This window comes from Prionailurus viverrinus, chromosome E3 (genome assembly GCF_022837055.1).
Source record: "Prionailurus viverrinus isolate Anna chromosome E3, UM_Priviv_1.0, whole genome shotgun sequence".
Lineage (NCBI taxonomy): Eukaryota > Metazoa > Chordata > Mammalia > Carnivora > Felidae > Prionailurus > Prionailurus viverrinus.
Window position 1 is genome coordinate 24,137,884 of NC_062576.1, and position 19,676 is coordinate 24,157,559.

The following is a 19,676-nucleotide window of genomic DNA, read 5'->3' on the forward strand; positions in this document are numbered from 1 at the left end:
GTACAGGGTTATAAGAACCCAGAAGCTTGGAAGAAGGAAGCCTTGGAGCTGGGACTCAGACCTCTGAGGCAGAGATGATTCCCAGACAATGCTGGTCCCTATGAATGGGGCTCCCAAGGCTGGTTCTGGGAGTGCGGGAGACGAAACTGGGGACTGGAATGACTGCTGGTGTAACCACATGCCCCTGGCAAGGTACTGCTGGAGGGATGATACCCAGAAGAGCAAGAAGATAAGAGGAAAGCATCCCTTCTTCCTCCTTCTTCCTTCCAGTCTCCCTATTCGTGGAGCATCCAGCTGGCAAAGGAAAAATGTGGCTCACAGTTCCCCAGCCCCAGCATCACAGAGTAGAGCCTAGAAGGATGCGTTAGTTGAGAGGCGATACCCTACCAACCAGCATACCACACTTGGCAAAATACAGCAGTCCCCCCTTCTCTGTGCTTTCAGTTACCCGTGGTCCAGAAGCAGACGATCTTCCTTCTGATGTATCATCAGGTCAGTACAGCCTACCACCATGTGACGACACCTACTTCATTCGCCTCACTTCATCTCATCACATAGGTATTTTGTTATCTTGCATGGCCAGAAAAAGAAGGGTGAGGACAGTACAGTAAGATGTTTTAAGGGAGAGAGACCACATTCACAGAACTTTTATTATAGTATATTGTTATAACTGTTCTATTTTATTATTAGATATTACTGCTAATCTCTTACTGTACCTGATTTCTAAATTAAACTTTATTATTGGTATGTACATATAGGAAAAAAACATAGTACGTATAGCGTCTGGTAATATCTAAGGGTTCAGGCATCCACTGGGGGTCTTGGAACATGTACCCCACAGATAAGGGGGGGACTACTATACTTCCAGAAAAGATGCACGGAAGAGAAATGCCTGATCGGGCATATACGCTTGTGTGTTATAAGAGAGAGAAGTTGGAACAGGCTTTCCAGACCCCCTCAAGGCCCAACAAACAAATTATAATTTAGACAAGTCTGGGATTCTTCGCAGCTCAGCTTGTGGTGAGGGTATTAGCTTCGCAACTCCAAACAAGCTAAGCTGTCTGTACGAAACACCCCCAACGGCACCTCACTGGGAAGCCTAGAGGTGCTGAAAACATAAAGCTTCCGATTCTTGTTTCCAGCCACAGGGCGTTGAGCTGGCAGATGGGCTCTATCCAGCCCCAGGAAAGGATACCACAGACCTTGCATCCAAAGAGATCACAACCAAGATGGTAAGGCATAAACTCTCGACAGTTCCCACCACGGTGCAGTACAACTCACCTTGGTCGTGTGCCCTGTTATTGCTAGCTGCTGCTTAAAAATCACCTGTGCCTTCCAATCACACAAATTCCTTACTTGGTTACAAAACATGCCCTCAATCGTTCACCCCTCCCTATCCCCACTCTTTACAATGTGACTCTGTAGCTCCTCTTGTCATGAGTTGGTGTCTATTTCCTCACCCCATGAGCTGGCTGTGTGACCTTCTTTGGCCAATAGAATGTGGCAGAAATAACAGAGTGGCAGTTCTGAGTAAGTCCAGAGGTCTTGCGTGCTTCCACTTTCCCTTAGAAGCTTGTCATCACGTGACCAAGCCTGTCCAAGCAAGCCTGATGGAGGATGAGGGACCAGATGGAGGGTGGCTAAGGTTCCCCAGCCAGCAGGCAACCTGCCCCCAGAAGCAGAGGCACCTACTGATCTGTAGGTGACTAGAGACACAAAAGAGAGCTCAGCCTAGATCACAAAACCACCCAGCTGAGTCCGGCCTAAATTGCCAACCTGCTGAATCATGAACCAACACATTCCTGTCATTTTAAGCCACTACATTTTGTTTGATATACAGCAACAGCTTACTGCAACACACGGCCAATGACACTGTAGGAGAACTCTCCTGCTTCTCTCTCCAGCCACATGTTTCATTTCTCTCCCCCTCATTCATTGTTCTAATCCCTCTACCTAGACCCCTCTTCCCCCTCCCTCACCTGCCAGCCAACTCTGACACATCTACTTTTTGGCCCCTGTTTAAATAGGACTTCCTCTAAGACCTCCCTCAATCTCTAATGTAAATTAAATCCCTATGTCATACTTTCCCATAGAATACTTTTTCCTTCAAGGAATGTATCAGAATCTGTAGTTATGTATGTAGTTGTTAAGGGTCTTGGGTTAAAAGTCTACTTCCTCCAGTCTCCTGGAAGCTCTGTGAGGACCTGTCCACATTCAGCACCTAGGCAGTGCCTGGCACATAGCAGGTGCTCTGATAATGATCTGTTGAAAAGGAACCTATTTGAAGGCCTGAAGAAGAAAGGGACGCCTTTTCCTCACTGTTTTGCCCATTCCTGGCACCAGCTCAGGACATTTGGAAGGGATGTGACTAATTCCATATGCAGTATTGCCTTTCATGGACATAGATTCCTCCCGGCTCTGGACCCACGTGGCAGAGAAAGCTAATTATCCTCCAATACCTATCCCTCCTTCTTCCTTTTATACGCCTCCATGTGGTTTTAACAGGGCACATTGTTGTCCTACTGGAATCTCACTTCTCAGCAACTAGATATGGTGATGTAACTAAATTCTCACCAAGGCAATGTGAGCCCATCTGCGTCCTCATCATTTCCGTAACAGGAAACTGCTGGTCCTCAGCTCCCTTTCTTTCACCCTTCCTATGAGCTAGAACGAGCTGGTAAGTCAGCTTCAACCACACAAATCAAGGCAAAACTCCAGAGGATAGCAAAGCAATAAGACAGAAGGAACCCAAGACTCTGGATGAGTTCATGGAACCAAGCTGTCCTACCCAGGCTTGGGTTAACCCGGATGGGAACACGGGGAAGAAAGAAGCTGTTATCATGTGTCTGAGACATTGTAGCTTAGGGCTTCTTTGTTATAGCAGCCAGCCTATAGTCTAACCAACACACTTCACCGAGTCTCCTGTTCTTGGGGAATCAGGACAGGAAAACGGATGGAGAACATCAACTCCACCGGCTTTGGTCTGTGAGCAGAGTTCAGAATCTTACAATGTTCCTTCACATTCTCCCACCTAGCTCTGTCATCAGGCAGAATAAATTCCCAGGGGTCCTTCTCCCTCACAGCTTTTACATTAGCAACCAGGGCTTGAGGCGCCTGGGTGGCCCAGTCGATTAAGTGTCTGACTTCGGCTCAGGTCATGATCTCACAGTTTGTGGGTTCGAGCCCCGTGTCGGACTCGGTGCTGACAACTCAGAGCCTGGAGCCAGCTTGGGATTCTGTGTCTCTGTCTCTCTCTGCCCCTCCCCTGCTCACTCTGTCTCTGTCTCTCAAGAAATAAATAAACATTAAAAATTTTTTTTTAATTTAAAAAAAGAAATGAGAGCTTAACTTTCACTGTCCTGGGTCCTGCTAAGACTCATTCAAGAAAGCAGGGTGCATAACCATTGCTAGCATTTCACTTTATGATGCTGAGGCTGGAGGTTTAATGAATGGTAGGAACAAAAATATTTTAAACTCCAACTCATGACAAGTCACACAACAAAATTCTTTAACTCATTATACATTTTAAATTAAAACGTACTTAATGTCTTAACCTAAACAGATCCAGTATTCTGAAAATCCCATATACAGATGGACACCTGCTTTCCTGAATTGTAAGAAAATCTCCCTATACCAACATGCAGAACTTCTCACACTCCTGTCAGAGTTCCCTTAACTACTAGGAAAGAGAATTTGTAGCCAAAGATGTCTGGATTTAGCATAAAGCAGCATTCCACAAGCAGGGGATTTCTTTAAAGTATTATATTTTACTTTCAAATTCCAATGCAGATTGTTTAGACTCCACTTATTTTTCTAAGTTTACTTATTTATTTTTTAGTAATCTCTACATTCAACATGGGGCTCGAACTCACAACCCAGAGATCAATAGTCACATGCTCTACCGACTGAGCCAGCCAGGCGCCCCAACGCTCCGCTTACTTTAATAGGAAACAATGTTTTCATCTGCTTGCTATCATTTTTAGGTAGGTGGAGATACGTTCGACCTCACTCATAATAAAAAGAAAAGCAAATTAAAACTACGACGACATAACACTTTCGCCTATACAATTGCAAACATTTTTAAACGTGATCGCTCTGTTGACAAGAGTGTGAAAAACAATTCTCTCCTCCCTGCCTGATGGGACTCTCCTCCCTGTAAACCGGTACAGCCTCACAGGAGAAGAAGGTGATCAGATGATGTGTATCAAAAGATTAAACGCAAAATTTAAATTGAGCCGCCACCGACCTCTGGGAATTCGCTCTCCGGATACTCTGGCATCTGCATGGAAAGACAGGTGTGCAAAGATTTGCATCCAGCACTACTTGCAAAAGCAAGACTGGAGACACCCTGAGCGTCAATCAGCAGAAGACTGGATCTGGGAGATGCAGGATGTGGGTATGTGTGGCGTGGGGTCTCCGAGAAGCAGATGTCGAGACAGAGTGCAGGATGTATATGGGGGAGTCACAGCTACGAAGGAAAAGGAGAGGAAATAAAATTGGGTGGGGAGGGCTGCCACTGGAACAAGGTTCAGGGCTAACAAAGCCTCCCCACCTCCCAGAGGGAAGCAAAGATCGCCTGTTAGGGAAATAGCCAGGCTCACCTTGGTATCACCAGTACCACCACCGTTTGCCCAGCCTTGGGCTGCGGGCTGCCTGGAGAAGACCGTGACCCCAACTCAACAGCTGAGGGGGAACCCTGGAAAAGCTGCTAGCTTCCCAGTCCTCAGCGAGGCAGTGAGCCCTTTTACAAGGAGAGTCTAAACAACTCATTCCTGGGTCTGACATAAGAGTCACCCATACAATAAAGAGATAAATCTATATTACTTGCCTGGGAACAGTCTCCAGGATATAGGTTAAGCGAAAAATATATAAATCAAGTGCAAAAGAGAGCACAGTGTTTTGGAACCAAGTACAGGTGATGGTTGCCCAACAATGTCTATGTTCTGAGCGCCATGGAATTGTACATTTTAAAATGGTTAATTTTGTTATGTGAACTTCATGTCAATTTTTTAAAGAAAGGACACAATGCGTTACCATCGTGTTAATAAAAAAGGAAATGCACCTATGTGCATGTATGCACAGAAAGGCATGGAAAGTCTCCAGAAGGAGCCGTGAAATACTGGTTCTGTGGCTGGCACTGAGGAGAGAGACCTAATTTTCACTGAATGCTCTTGGTACTGCTTAAATTTTTACCACATGCATGTCATTACACCCTCTCTGAAATGAACCATCATCAAAGATGTTAATTGTTCTGATGAATGAATTACTTGCCGTCAGGAGAAATCAATGAAAAATTCCCTGCCAGATTACTATTAACCAGACACTATCATATTGGTCTTTCAATTTCAGAAAATTCAGCCCCCGTCAAGGTGCATGGACAGCACATACCAGGTTCCTTTCCCTCTCAGGGTCAGACTACTTGAGGAACACAGACACAGTAAATTTCTGGAACCACGCGGTGAACACCGATACTTGCTAGAAAAGGAGGAAAATTGTATCTTACTGAAAATCCCTTCACCAGCTGCTGTATCATGCAACATTGAGCAAATTAGCATGCCTTCACAGACTTCATTATTTTAAAGATGGCAAAATGGCCAAGTCACTGACGTTTCCCCTTTCATCAAAACGTAAAGGACTGGCTGCCTCTGGGTCTCTCCACCAATTGCTCCAGCACGTCTTTTGAACCCATTTGATGGTGTCACTCAAAAAGGGCACCTCTTTCAACTTGGCTGCCTCTTTTTGACCCAAAATAATCTCAGCCATTTCTACAGCTCCAGGCTCCACCAGGTTTTCTATTATTACATGCATCTTTCACGGTGATTCTGAACTGACCTTGAATGAAGAGACAAACAATTTTTTATCTGTTTGCTTGATTGTACTTCTCAGGCATTGCTCCAAGCCAAGGCTTTTCTTTTGCGTTGCAAAAAACACTAGTGCTTTGCCTCTAAAGTCACACAAGGGGCTTTCCAATGCCTCTGCGAGTGTTTTGTTGCATGCAATCAGGGCTCAGATTTTTCTTGATGGAGAGACATATGGTCGGGCCCATTTTAGCAACTCCGTAATAAAACCAATTACAAAAATAAGCATCTAAGAATATCTTACGCTTTTAAGATTGACACCACTGCTCACACTACTCAATTGCTACTTGTGGCTGGCAGTTCATGCAGTGTCTTTGTGGTCAAGTTCACTGTGGCAAACTCAGAAGCAATGCCATTTCATAGCTAAAGGACTTTGTGTTCTATGGGATCCACTCATTAGGTGGCATATGTCCCTGATTTCAAGCTTTTGCTTCAGATTTTTAAACCTTTTAGCTGACGTACAACTGTAAGCTTACTGCTCTTTAAGAAAGTAAACAAGGGGCACCTGGATGGCTCAGTCTGTTGGGGCTCCGACTTCGGCTCAGGTCATGATCTCGTGGTCTGTGAGTTTGGGCCCCGCATCGGGCTCTGTGCTGACAGCTCAGAGCCTGGAGCCTGTTTCGGATTCTGTCTCCCTCTCTCTCTGCCCCTCCCCTGCTCATGCTCTGTCTCTGTCTCTCAAAAATAAATATTGGAAAAAAAAAAAAGTAAATGAAAACTAATACTAAAATCCAAAAAGTCAGAATTGTCAGCAACCTTAATAGGTATATATATATATATATATATATATATATATATATATATATTTCATTCATTCATTCACTCATTCACCCATTCATTCAGCAAATATTTATTGAGTGCCTATCTGCATGTTAGGCACTGTGCAGGGCCCTGGAAACACAGTGGTGAGCCATAAGAACAAGTCCCTGACAACACGGAGCTTATGATTTAATAGGAGATACAGATACTAGATAAATCATCAAACATATAATTATATATTGTGAAAAGTGTTCTGAAGAAAAGTATGCTACTCTAAATGAATATAGGAGACCTACTTTAATTTGGAGCAGTAGAGAAGGGACATTTAAGGCAAGACCTTGTCTTGGTCTGTTTGAGCTGCTGTAACAGATCACCAGACACTGGGTGGCTTATAAACAACAGAAATTTATTTCTCATAGTTCTGGAAATTGGAAGTCCAAGATCAGGGTGCCAGCATGGTCGTGTTCTGAGGAGGATCTTCTTCCGGGTTAGACACAGCCAACTTCTCGTGTCCTCACATGGCAAAAAGCCGGAGAGGAGGCAAGCCCCGTCTTCACGACCTCATCTAATTCTAGCCACCTCCCAAAGGCCCCACCTCCTCCTCCTAATACCATCACATTGGAGGGTAGGGTTTTAACATGCGGATTTTGGGGGGGTGGACACATTCAGTCCACAACAGATAAGTAATCTCACAGGTGTGAAGTGGAAGGAAAAGTGTTTTAAGCAGAGGAAACAACACAAGTGAAGACCCTGGGGAATGAAAGAGAGGATGTAGTCAAAGAACTGGAGGAAGGTCAACATGGCGGGGATACAATGACTGAGGAGGGTGAAGAAGATACTACTGGAGAGGATGGCAGAGACCAGACTGTGTGGGGGATGTGGACCACAATGGTAACTTTTAAGGAAGCCTTTGAAAGTTGTAACGGAGGGACTCACTTTAGTGGACATGTGTTTGTTTGAGGTTCTTCTGGCTTTTGTTGAAAGGACAGACGAGGCCGGCAGCAAAGAGGAAGTGAGGGGGTACAGTTGAGACATGATGGTGACCTAGAGTGAGGACAAGGGGATGGAAAGAAGTGGATGAATTAGGGGCCTGTTTTGAAGGTAGAACAGACAACATTTGGAAAGAGTGTGGCTGGTTCAGAGCAGAGGAAGAGAGGGAGAATGTCAAGAATGTCAGTAGAACAGGGGTACCTGGGTGACTAAGTCGGTTAAGCATCCAACTCTTGATTTTGGCTCAGGTCGTGTTCTTGGGGTTCGTGGGCTCGAGCCCCACATTGGGCCCTGCACTGACAGTGCAGAGCCTGCTTCGGATTCTCTCTCTCCTTCTCTCTCTCCACGTCCCCTGCTTGTGCTGTCTCTGTCTCTCTCTCAAGATAAATTTTTAACAATTAAAAAAAAAAAAAAAGAATGTCAGCAGGACAGCTAACCACACTCCCTGTTAGAAACCCAGTCTTCACTGACCATCTCCAACATATGCAAGCCCCAATTTCCTCCTCTATGAAACAGGAACACTTCTCCTTGCTACTTACCTTTTCAGGTCGTTGTGCGGATTGAAAGGGTCAATGCATGGAAAGCGTCAATGGGCAATGCTCGAAATGGCCCTCCTATGATTATCCCCTTTTTGCCCCGTATCTTCATCTTTGCCCTTTGGTAATACTGCTATTCTTCAGGTGGACCAGATATTGTCCTCTCTTTGCTCATCCACTCACCTCCATCTAAATTTCCTCTCTCTTCCTTTTGAGCAAAACAGAGGTTACCCCTTCTCAGTCCGTGAATTCTCCCAGCCATCAACTTTCAGGTCCACGGCAATTTCTTCTGCAATGCTGAGCAAGAAGCTGGGGTCTCTTCCACTACCGCAGGTCCCTTAGGTACTGTCCCTCAGATTTTATTATTTTGCAGGGCAACAGAGTCAACTAGATATGGTTTCCCCGGTCTCCAACATGGTTGCTAAAGCATTTTCCCCAACAGATGAAGAATAAAATGCCCTCCAACAAGATCTTGTGGATGTGCTCATCACCCATACGCATGGTTCTCAAGAAAGAAAAGCCATGATAGGGAAACTCAGGTTGTATCCCCCCAACAAGGTGATGTCATCGTGGAAATTTCTAAAGTATAAGCGGCTAGCCGTTCTCCTAGAAACTAACTGCAACTTCTTGGGCTAGGAATTCCAAAGTTTGTGGTAGCTGCTTCCAGATAACATCCCAACTAAATCAATTAAGGATTTAATAAGTAAATGAAGCTTAAAAATCAATTGGAATGGTATCATGCCAACATCAATCTCCTGGTTTTAACAGTGTGATACGGTTATGTAAATATCACTGAGGGAAGATGGGTGATGGGTATAGAGAAAATCTGTGTAAGTGTTGTTCATCTTACACTATTTCAAAATAAGACGTTATAATTTTTAAAATCAAATGCAACTCAAAAGTTAATTATGGCAATCAGTTTTGAAACGCTCTATGATTGTACTTCTACGTGCTTTAAGGAAGAACAAAATGCTTCACAAGTCATCAAAGCTGCAGAAGCAGAATGCAAGTCATGTGAAAAGTCAGGTAGACACAACACTACAAAAATACCTCCATTGACAGAGTCTGAGTTTCCAGACAGTTACCCCAGAATCCCGGGTGGTAGTGACGCTCCCCAGCTCTTGTGACAAGGTTATCCCCTACCTTGGTTCCACCAAGCCATCCAGCCCTTGGGCCCTCCCCACCTTCCTTAGCCTAAATCCTGAAAAGTTCACTGGGCCAAAAGGTCAACCACATATTTATCCACCCATAAGCCCTGGCACAAATGTCCCCAAATATGCCCAATCAGCTTGTGTGCCATACTAACAATAACAACAGTGGCTAACAGTGACTGGATACTTCTCTTTTCTTAATTTTTTTTTTAATTTTTTGAGAAAGAGAGAGAGAGAGAGAGAAAGAGAGCACAAGTGGGGGAGGGGCAGAGAGAGACTGAAGAAACACAGAATCCGAAGCAAGCTCCAGGCTGAAGATGTCAGCACAGAGCCTGATACAGAGCTCTAACTCACGAGCCGTGAGATCATGACCTGAGCCAAAGTCATACACTTAGCCCACTGAGTCACCCAGGCCCCCCTCCACCTTCATTTCTAGCCCTTCTAGAAAAACTCTGCCCCTCCTCCTCTGAGACTGAAGAATTTATAAGTGAAAAACGACCCCATTTTTCGCAAGTGTGGAGGGAGAGGAATAATCACAGCCACCTTCATCCAAAAGTGTGGAAAAAAAAAAAAGCATCACCAAACCTGAGACAAACTTTTTTATGCCTTTGAAAAGACATGCAAATCAAATAGCATTTGTCCATCTCTCTGCTCTCCAAAATTATAGTGCTTGCACCTGAAGTTTAAGCAAAGAAATCCGTTCAACAAACCTAAAATCATGAAACCCAGATTTAGAGATGTATCCCCTTGCTCTAATGAATGTCCAATTCAGAATACCATTTTGTCTTCAAAGAGCCCTGAAGGTTCTCATCCTTATCTTTCTGTTCTGGTAGCAGAAATATTACATCTTTGAAAAGAAAAAAAAAACCACATTATTCTGAGAGCTAAAACAGAAAAGGCTTTGAACTATTTAGAGATAAATCAACTCATAGTTACCAATAAACCAAAAAGAAAAAAGAGACTATTTCAAACCAAGTAGGCCCCCCTTACATATATTCAAATGTTAATTTCCAAATCAGCCTTAAACTATCCACACATGCATTCGCATTCTGCTGAAATGTCATACAAGCCCCCATTCAATCAGTTAAACAATTTAATTTTCTCTGAGGAAGGAACCAGGTCGCCAGAGAAGCAAACCTCAGGTAAAGCATCTACACCCTAATTCAGGTAGCTATTACCAGTGACATATAACCTCTTTCCCCTGGATGGCATTCCTAAGAATTCATATACAAATTTACCTTACTTCATTTAAATTTTAAAATTCTTCTTTCAGCTGAGTTGCTGAATTTTGTAGTGAGGAGGAATAGCAGGTATCCTCAGGGCCTCCAAGGACAGTTGGGCTGTGTGTGCACTGCACAAAGGCACTTGGCCAAGGCGATGAGTGGGGACAAATGCAGTCCTCCCTCTGATCAGTAGCTAAGCCATCTGGCTGGGTCCAAAGGCCTTTAGACAAAGGAAGGAATGCTTTTTGGTAATTTGCCCTCCCCCACCACTCTGAGAAAGCACTTTTTATGGAAGTGGCACTTCTTTGTAAGCCACCTAAAAAAAACTATAAGTGCCAGTTGTGGCCCTAGACATCACACACCTGTGGGCTGTATCCTTAAGATGATCTACATATGACTTGTAGGTAGAGGCTTTTATCCACAGAATTCCTCAGCTCTCAGCTCCAGCCCTTCCCTACTCTTATCCCCAGGCTTCACTCTTTTTTTCTTTTCCATCTATTTTTAATGTTTATTTATATTTGAGAGAGACAGAGAGACAGAGAGAGATTACGCAAGCGGGAGAGGGAGAGAGAAAGACGGAGACAGAATCCAAAGCAGGCTCCAGGCTCTGAATTATCAGCACAGAACCCGATGCAGGACTCAAACTTGCTAGCCATGAGATCATGACTTGAGCCAAAGTCAGACGCCTAACCGAATGAGCCACCCAGGCGCCCTTTTCTTAAAGTTTATTTATTTCGAGAGAGAGAGAGAAAGAGAGAGAGAGAACAAGTGAGGGAGGGGCAGAGAGAGAGAGAGAGAGAGAGAGAGAATCCCAAGCAGGCCCTGAGCCATCAGCACAGAGACTGATACAGGATTCGAACTCACGAACCGTTGAGATCATGACCCGAGCCAAAATCAAGAGCTCAACCAACTGAGCCACCCAGGTGCCCCGCTTCACCCTTATTCCATTTCCATAAATTCAAGTACAAGACCCATTATTTCTGATTCTTAATTTTACCAAGAAACTAAAGTACAGATGCTTCCTGGAATACTCAACCCTCGACAGATTATTTTATAAAGTGCCTAATGCTATTTCATGGATAAATAAAATGTTGCATCACAGATGAACCCCAAAGAACCTCAGTATCAGTAAACTAAATTTATTCTTACTCAAAACTGGATAGTGCCTGGCTAATCTGGCAACTCTACAAAATTCAAGTTTTTCCATACATGCCTTCTTTTTTAATGGCCATCACTGAAATACAATTCGTACCCCATAGAACTTACCCATTTAAAGTATGTAAGTCAATGTTTTTAGCGTATTAAGAGTTGTGCAACCATCACCATGATCAAGGTTAGTGCATTTCTATCAGCCCAAAAAGAAACTCTGTACCCATTAATAGTCACTCCCCATTCTGTTCTCCCCCCCAAATCCTGGTAGTCACTAATTTACTTTGTCTCTGTGGGTTCTAAACATTTCATATGAATGGATTCGTACACTAGGTGGTCTTTCGTGACTGGTTCCTTTCATTCATTCAACGTAGCGTTTTCAAGATTCATCCATGTTGTAACAGGTGCCAGTATTTCATTGCATCATATGGATGTACCCCATTTGTTCATCCATTCTTCAGTTGATGGGCATGTGGGTTGTTTCCACCTCTTGACTATTATAAATAATACTCTGACTTACCTTTGTAAAGGCTTGTTCCGATTGCTGTGTTGAAAACAGAATAGAATGGTGCATCTGAGACAAGGAGAACAGCAAGGAGTTCTTGCAGGGATCCGGGTGAGAGTGGTTGGCAGCTCACGCTTGGGTAAACATGTCAAAAATGGCCACTTTCTGATATATTTTTATATAACCTGCTTCTGAAGCTTCCCCTGCTTCTTTTTCTTTTTTAAACCATCACTACACTTACTTCACTGCATTTTTGCCGACTTATTGGATTACAGATATAACACCTTGATGTAAACACCTACGATTATCTTTCTTGCTGGGTACGTGTTAGAATTTAACAAAATCTTAGCTCTCCCAGGGTTTGCCTGCACGAACCAACCAAATCAAAATCTGCAAAATGAGAACTTTCCAGTGTCTCTACAGTTTTGCTATAAAGATTTCATGGCCTCAGCCTCTAAAATTATTTCATCAAGTTCAATGGATAGGTGTTCAATTCTTTGCTAGCCCATTTTTTCCAACAATTTTGCTAATGATGTTTCTGTAGCAGCCTTCTTGTCTAATGTACTAGTTGAAATGTCAAAAAGCACAGGGTTTAAAAAGCTTTTCTCCAACAGAATATACTCCTTCATATGTGACATGGTAACTTGATTCGAACAATGTCATGAGAGCATTTTCTTGGTTACATTAAAATTTTGTGTGCATGCATTTTTCGATAGCTTTCAGCTATTGAATAGCAATATATGTAAGAAGCTGAGAGACTTACGTAATCAATATTTTGTATGTCCAAAAATAGCACAGCTCCCTGAGAAAGTTGGTCTGCGATAACAGAGAAGACCTTATTCTGGGGGGCATCTGGACAAGTTTGTCAACAAGTTTGGGGGTGGAAGTCAGAAAGAGCTAGAATTCTTTGCAAAATGGACAGAAAAAGAATCGAAAACCCAGAGGAAGATAAGAGCCACTGAGACTGGGCATCACAAAACTGAAGAGTGAAATCAAGAAAGAACAGGAGCAATCGGGGCACCCGGGTGGCTCAGTCAGTTAAGCGTCCCACTTCAGCTCAGGTCATGATCTCACGGTCCGTGAGTTCAAGCCCCACGTCGGGCTCTGTGCTGTCAGTTCAGAGCCTGGAGCTTGCTTCAGATTCTGTGTCTCCTGCTCTCTCTGGCCCTCCCCCATTCACTCTCTCTATCAAAAAATGAATAAACGTCAAAAAAAATTAAAAGAAAAAAGAAAGAGCAAGAGACAGGATCCCTCTCCTGACCACTGCGAGACCTGAGGATGTACAGGAATGCCTGCTGTATAGGTTAGTGATTTGTTGTGAGGCATGCAATGCCAATCCCCCTTTGATCCCCCCCACTGGAATCATCAGTGAAGTCTAGATTGCTGTATCAGCTATCTATTGCTGCGTAACATGTTACCCCAAAATGCAGTGGCTTAAAATGACCATGTTTATTACCTCACAGTTTCCGTGGGTCAGAAATCTGAGCCTGGATTAGCTGGTGACAAGAATGTCAGGCCTTGGGGTGCCTGGGTGGCGCAGTTGGTTAAGCGTCCGACTTCAGCCAGGTCACGATCTCACGGTCCGTGAGTTCGAGCCCCGTGTCAGGCTCTGGGCTGATGGCTTGGAGCCTGGAGCCTGTTTCCGATTCTGTGTCTCCCTGTCTCTCTGCCCTTCCCCCGTTCATGCTCTGTCTCTCTCTGTCCCAAAAATAAATAAACGTTGAAAAAAAAGAATTAAAAAAAAAAAAAAAAAAAAAAAGAATGTCAGGCCTTGGGGAGAACTGGGATGCCAGAACCTTAAAAGCATGTTTACAGGGATCAGTATTGGGGTTCAGTATCATTGTATATCATCTTCAAGCTTCTGTTCTTTCACTTCTATAGCTAAGTAAGTGACAAGACCAGTGTGGGTGTTTGAATATGGGAACGGTCATGGACTAGACACCAACAAAGAGAAAAGCCCCCTGCATCTGTACAGAGATCAGAAGGGCCTTCACAAGAAGTCATGTGACAAGGCGATTCTGGGTGCCACTTAGAAAATGAGACTTGGAAACAGCATGTTGCTGTGTGAGCAACACCAGACTATACAAGGGGACTACAGGTCCCTCCCCACACTCCAGAATTCTTGCATGATGCTAAATCAGGAGGAAGAAAAGCAGGAGACTGTACTGGCTGCTCTTGGGGGACAGGAGGCATAGGCCCAGTTGGACAAGCAGGCTTGGGCACCTGGAGTCAGTTGGATATGACTCAGTCTCCCTGAGGCCAAATTCCCAAACAAGGAAGGCCCCTGGAGGGCCAGAGAAGCAAACCTCTCACCCCCCGTTGAGAGTCACTTCCAGAACAAGCCCAGGGCTCAAGGAAAAAGCCTTAAATATTATTGTGCTATTTTGTCATCTGTGTAAAGACAGTTTTCAAAAACAGGGTCCCTGTAACCTGTCAGGTGCTCAGGTGCATCTGAGCTCAATTCAGGGTAAAGCTTGGTGCTCTCTGGGGCCCTGTGAAACCAGAATCTCCACACTCTACTTGTTACAGAGAAAATAGCGCTGTGTGATCAGTTGCACCTACAATAAAAAACAATATTCAGATGTCCAAAAATTAAGACAAGCAGGGAAGAGAAGCCATTCTAACCAGCTGAAGGTTATCAGAAAATCCAACCCAAATTTGTTCACGTAACTGAATGGACCAGGGGCAGATCTACAGGTATGATTTGATCCAGGCTCTAAAAGCTTTTACCAGAACCTGGTTTTGCTCACACCTTTTTTTTTTTTTTAATGTTATTTATTTTTGAGAGAGAGTACACAAGGAGGGGAGGGGCAGAGAGAGAAAGGGAGACACATAATTTGAAGCAGGCTCTAGGCTGTCAGCACACAAACCCACCAACCATGAGAACATGACCTGAGCCGAAGTCAGACGCTTAACCAACTGAGCCACCCAGGTGCCCCTTCTCACACCATTTCTTAGTTCCATTCTTTCACAGCTTCTCTTCCTATGATTTCAAGATGGCTGGACAGTTCATGTCCAGAAGGAAAGCAAATCTTTCTCCCTCGCTTCCTGTCTCTTATCTCCGCCTCTCTGTCTTTCTGTCCATCTCTCTCCTTTTCCCCTCCAATAGTTGAATAAAAATCCATGGTCTGAGGGTGCCTGGGTGGCTTAGTCAGTTAAGTGTCCAACTCTTGATTCTGGCTCAGGTCATGATCTCAGGGCTCCTGAGTTTGAGCCCCACATCAGGTTCTGCACTGACAGCACACAGCCTGCTTGGAATTCTCTCTCTCCCCCTCTCTTTGCCCCTCCCCTGCTCACGTGTACCAGTGTGCATGCTCTTTCTCTCTCAAAGTAAATAAATGTTAAAAAAAAAAAAACAAATCCGGGGCACGTCCGACTTCGGATGTATCCAACTTCAGCTCAGGTCATGATCTCATGGTCCGTGAGTTTGAGCCTCGCGTTGGGCTCTGTGCTGACAGCTCAGAGCCTGGAGCCTGTTTCAGATTCTTTGTCTCCCTCTTTCTCTCTCCTCCCCCGCTCATGCTCTGTCTCTCTCTTCTCACAAATAAATAAACATTAAGAAAAAAAAATTTTTTTTAAATCCACATCCTGGCTGTCACTGGCCCATCCCTGAATCAATCCCTATGGTTTAAGGAATGTGATATGCTGATTGATTTAAGAGAATCAGACCCCACCCTGGGGCTGAAGGTGGGATTCATCTCACCTAATCCACGAGTGACAGTCCCAGAGGAATGCTTCCCCAAACGAAAATTCAGTCTTGTGGGGAAGGAGGAATTGATGCTGAGTCATTATAAATGGTAAGTGCTAAAGATAAATAAACATACCAGGCCTCCATCTTCACAAGAAGTAAAAGATCCCTGAGGGAGAACTGAAAAGGAATAGGATGCCCACCCACAGCAATGTTAGGTTTCTGGGCTAAGCTTACATTCCAGAGCTAGGCTGTTTCTGCCAGAGATGGCTGCCTGTTTCTCAGCTCCTCGCACATGGCTGGCATTTGCCTACCCTGCACTCATTTCCCCTTATTCTGTGTGTTCAGTTCAGGAGGTCACAAGTCGGAGCGTGGCTCGGCTGGATTCTCTGCTCAGGGTCTCACCTGGCTGAGAGCATGCTGGGGCTGGGGTCCCATCTGAGGCTTGGGTCCCCTTCTAAGATTGCAGGCTGTTTTCAAACTTTAGTTCCTTATGATTGTATGATGAGGTCTCCCCATTCTCTTGCTGGCGGTCAGCCAGGGACCTCTAAGCTTCCAAGGTCCACGCTAGGTCCTTGCCACGTGGTCCCCTCCATAGGCTCTCTCACACTGAATACCTCTGACTTCAGGAAGGGCTAGTTCCTTTGAATGGTCCAGCTAGTTTAAGTATGACTCACTCGGACGATCTGCCTTTTTTTTAGTGTTTATTTATTTTTAATTTTAAATTATTTATTTATTTTGAGAGAGACAGAGAGAGTGTGAGTGGGGAAGGGGCAGAGAGACAGAGAATCCCAAGCAGGCTCCATGCGGTCAGTGCACAGAGGCTGATGTGGGGCTTGAACTCATGAGACCGTGAGATCATGACCTGAGCCAAAGTTGGATGCTTAACCAACTGAGCCACCCAGGTGCCCCAATGCTTATTTGTTTTTGAGAGAGGAGAGAGCCAGAGACAGAGCATGAGTTGGGAGGGGCGGGGGGGGGGGGGCGGGGAGGGGGAAAAGAATCCAAAGCAGGCTCCGGGCTCTGAGCTGTCAGCACAGAGCCCAATGCAGGGCTTAAACTCATGAACCACAAAATCATGACCTGAGCTGAAGTTGGAACTGAGCCACCTAGGCACCCCAATCTACCTTTTTATTAAGTCAAAAAATTAGTAAAAGCTAATAGCCTAAGACTAAAGTCATAGGAGTGGCACTGCATCACACCCACAGATTCTGCCTGGACTCAGGGGGAAGAGATTACACAGGGTGTGCACACCGAGGAGCTTAGCGCCACCTTAGAATTCTGTCTACCACAGTTTAGTAACTGAACTCTTCTGGAATCATCCATTTTCCTTTTCAGTCAGTGTGACTTGGGGTAAAGTGTATCATCTTCCAATCCACAGCATGGGACAAGCACTGTGCAAAGGAGGGCATGCTGAAGACACGGTGTATAAGTCAGCTTTGGCTGCAGTGACAAATAACCCCAAAGTCTCAATGGCTTCCCGTAACAAGTATTTATTTCTTGCTCCTGAGTATTCAGGTTGGCTGTGGCTCTGCTGGGTTCTGCTGATCTCAGCTTGGCTGTAAGCTACAGGATGTGTTCATGTCTGTTCCCTATGTCTCCTTATCTACACATTGCCTCACGTGGAGAAGCAACTACCAACAGGTCAGGCCAAATCATGTGAGCACATGTAAGACTACTGCTGTGGAATCTATCATTTCTGCTCACGTTCCAACAACCAAAGCCCAAAGTCAGCAGTGTTGAGATACATGGATGTATAAGCCTAATAAAGGAAGTAACCAAAGGAGTTGGGGATGGTCATCTAGTCCACCACACACATGGGAATGTTCCAGAGGATTTCAGAGACTGAAAGCAATTCCTCAGTCTTCTCCTAAGAACAGCCCCTCCCTCCAGATTTCATCAGCATATGTCCAGTCTGAGTCATCAAAGGCCAGGATGGAGGTGAAGGCCAGTAAGGTCTTCACCTGTGGGCAACACCTATGCAGATCTCTCCCCATAGGTCAGACAAGCCCATACCCCTTTCTGAAATAATCAGTAACAATAAGCAGTAAAGGCAGAGAAGTATAAAATGAATCTCCTATGGTGGCTGAAAATCCCAGGAATCACTGGACGGCTGGGATGGATTTATAGAGAGGGTACTCACCCCAAGACATACTTTGTAGATGTCGCACCTATTCACTTTACGACCTGGTAATTCTGCAGTGTTCAATTTTATTTTTTTTTATTACATATATGTTTTCCTTGGAAACAATATAGATGTTTTAAAAGGTAAGAATGGGCAACAGACTTAAGGACAAAGGAATATTGAATATTTAATACTAAGCTCTTTACTGTGTTGTCACTCTCAGCATTCCTTTAGTAAAGCCAGGGAAACACACACACACACACACACACACACACACACACACACACACACACACACCCCAAGACGCAGCCACCTCTCCTTGGTAATGCAACCCATCTCCAGCAACTGTGGTGACTCCCTGGGCACCAGGACTAGAGAGAATAATGTATTTCTAGGTCTCATTGAAGTTGCAGCCCCCACAAGCTACTTCCAGCCCCCACAAGCACTTCCAGCCCCCACAAGCTACGCTCAGCATCTGGACGGGGCCTGAAGGTGGGGGTTCCGCCAAAGGATCCAGCTGGGGGTGATATTCAGATATCTGACATCCTATATGGAGCAGGTCCCAACCAATCAGGACCATGGCACCGCGACCTGTGTGCTAGTGACCATGATCCCTGCAGCCACCTGGGGGGCCAGTTGTAGAAGATGGAGGCTGGGAATGCAACGGCCGGGTTGACACTGAAAGGTGAACAGGAACAACACCTATCAGTGTGACCCGCTGCTTCCCTGTGCATCTCAACCTGAGACCCCAGGGGTCCTGCGGGGCATAAGCTGGATTTGTCTTTCTGCCTGAGGCAATCACCAATTATAAGTGCTGTGAGGCAAGCTGGCCTCCCGCCAGAGGAGGAGGTGAAGGGAGTTACAGAATCTCTCTCTGATCTAACTTATTGGAGAAGTTAAAAGATACTCATCTAGGAGGCAGCACAGTGCGAGGTAAAAAGTCAAGATCCAAAAATCCTTCCTACCTGAGGGGCCTTAGACCACAGTTCTTTAACCTCTTGGGCTCAGTCCCCTCATCTGAAAATGGGAATCACAACTGCACCCACGTAGCAGAGTTGTGATGACAACCAAGTGAGCTAATGATATAGGCAAAGCCCCTTCAGCAGTGCCTGATGCAGAGCTGGCCCTCCAGGAGTCACTGCAGCCATCCAACATGGCAGGCAGGGTCCAGGAAGTCAATCAAAACCAAATGATCAGAAGGGAAGGTGAGACACAAAAGCTCCACGACATTGGCAGCGTGACGCCTGACTCAAAGGAAAGTTGTTTTAATTGCTGTTCCCCAGGAAAATCCAAGGCCAAAGGAAAGTGGGTCCTGAGCTGGATCCAAGCCTGCTTGGACCCATTCTCACGCAACGCCCCTCTCAGATCAGCCAGTCTGGCCCCGCTAAACCGGGGGCTGGTGCTGTTGGTAACAAGACTGATGATCTGTGATTGAGAAGGAACATGAGCTGCCACTTCCCCGCCAGGATGAGAGAAGAACCAAATCAGACCCTAAACAACACCTGCAGGGCCACACCTTCCATATGCCAGCCTTTTAATTTTCTATCATAACTGCATGTGACATCTGAAAATACACCAGTCTCTACAACACCTACCCATGCTGCTTTTTAAAATCCACCCACCTCTTATGGAACACCAGAGATATTTGGAAACTCAGGCAGGCTTTTCTTCCTATCTCCAGATGAGACATCT

The 19,676-nt window shown here is 45.0% G+C and overlaps 1 protein-coding gene and 1 long non-coding RNA gene across 5 annotated transcripts in view; both read right to left on the bottom strand.

Moving 5' to 3' along the window:
• Positions 1-7,002: 7,002 nt before the first annotated feature.
• LOC125154719 (uncharacterized) lies at positions 7,003-7,839 on the bottom strand. The gene is made up of 2 exons (XR_007147895.1): positions 7,554-7,839; positions 7,003-7,367 (listed from the first exon to the last, which is right to left on the bottom strand). It is a non-coding gene; the product is annotated as an uncharacterized LOC125154719 (long non-coding RNA).
• A 2,708-nt stretch (positions 7,840-10,547) lies between these two features.
• Positions 10,548-19,676, bottom strand: part of OTOA (otoancorin) — a 75,551-nt gene continuing 66,422 nt past the window's right edge. For all 4 annotated transcript variants that reach the window (XM_047837437.1, XM_047837440.1, XM_047837438.1 and 1 more), the window contains one exon: positions 10,548-10,737. In XM_047837437.1, coding sequence (XP_047693393.1) covers positions 10,550-10,737 — 188 coding nt within the window. In that variant the 3' untranslated portion in view covers positions 10,548-10,549. The remainder of the gene's footprint in view (positions 10,738-19,676) is intronic.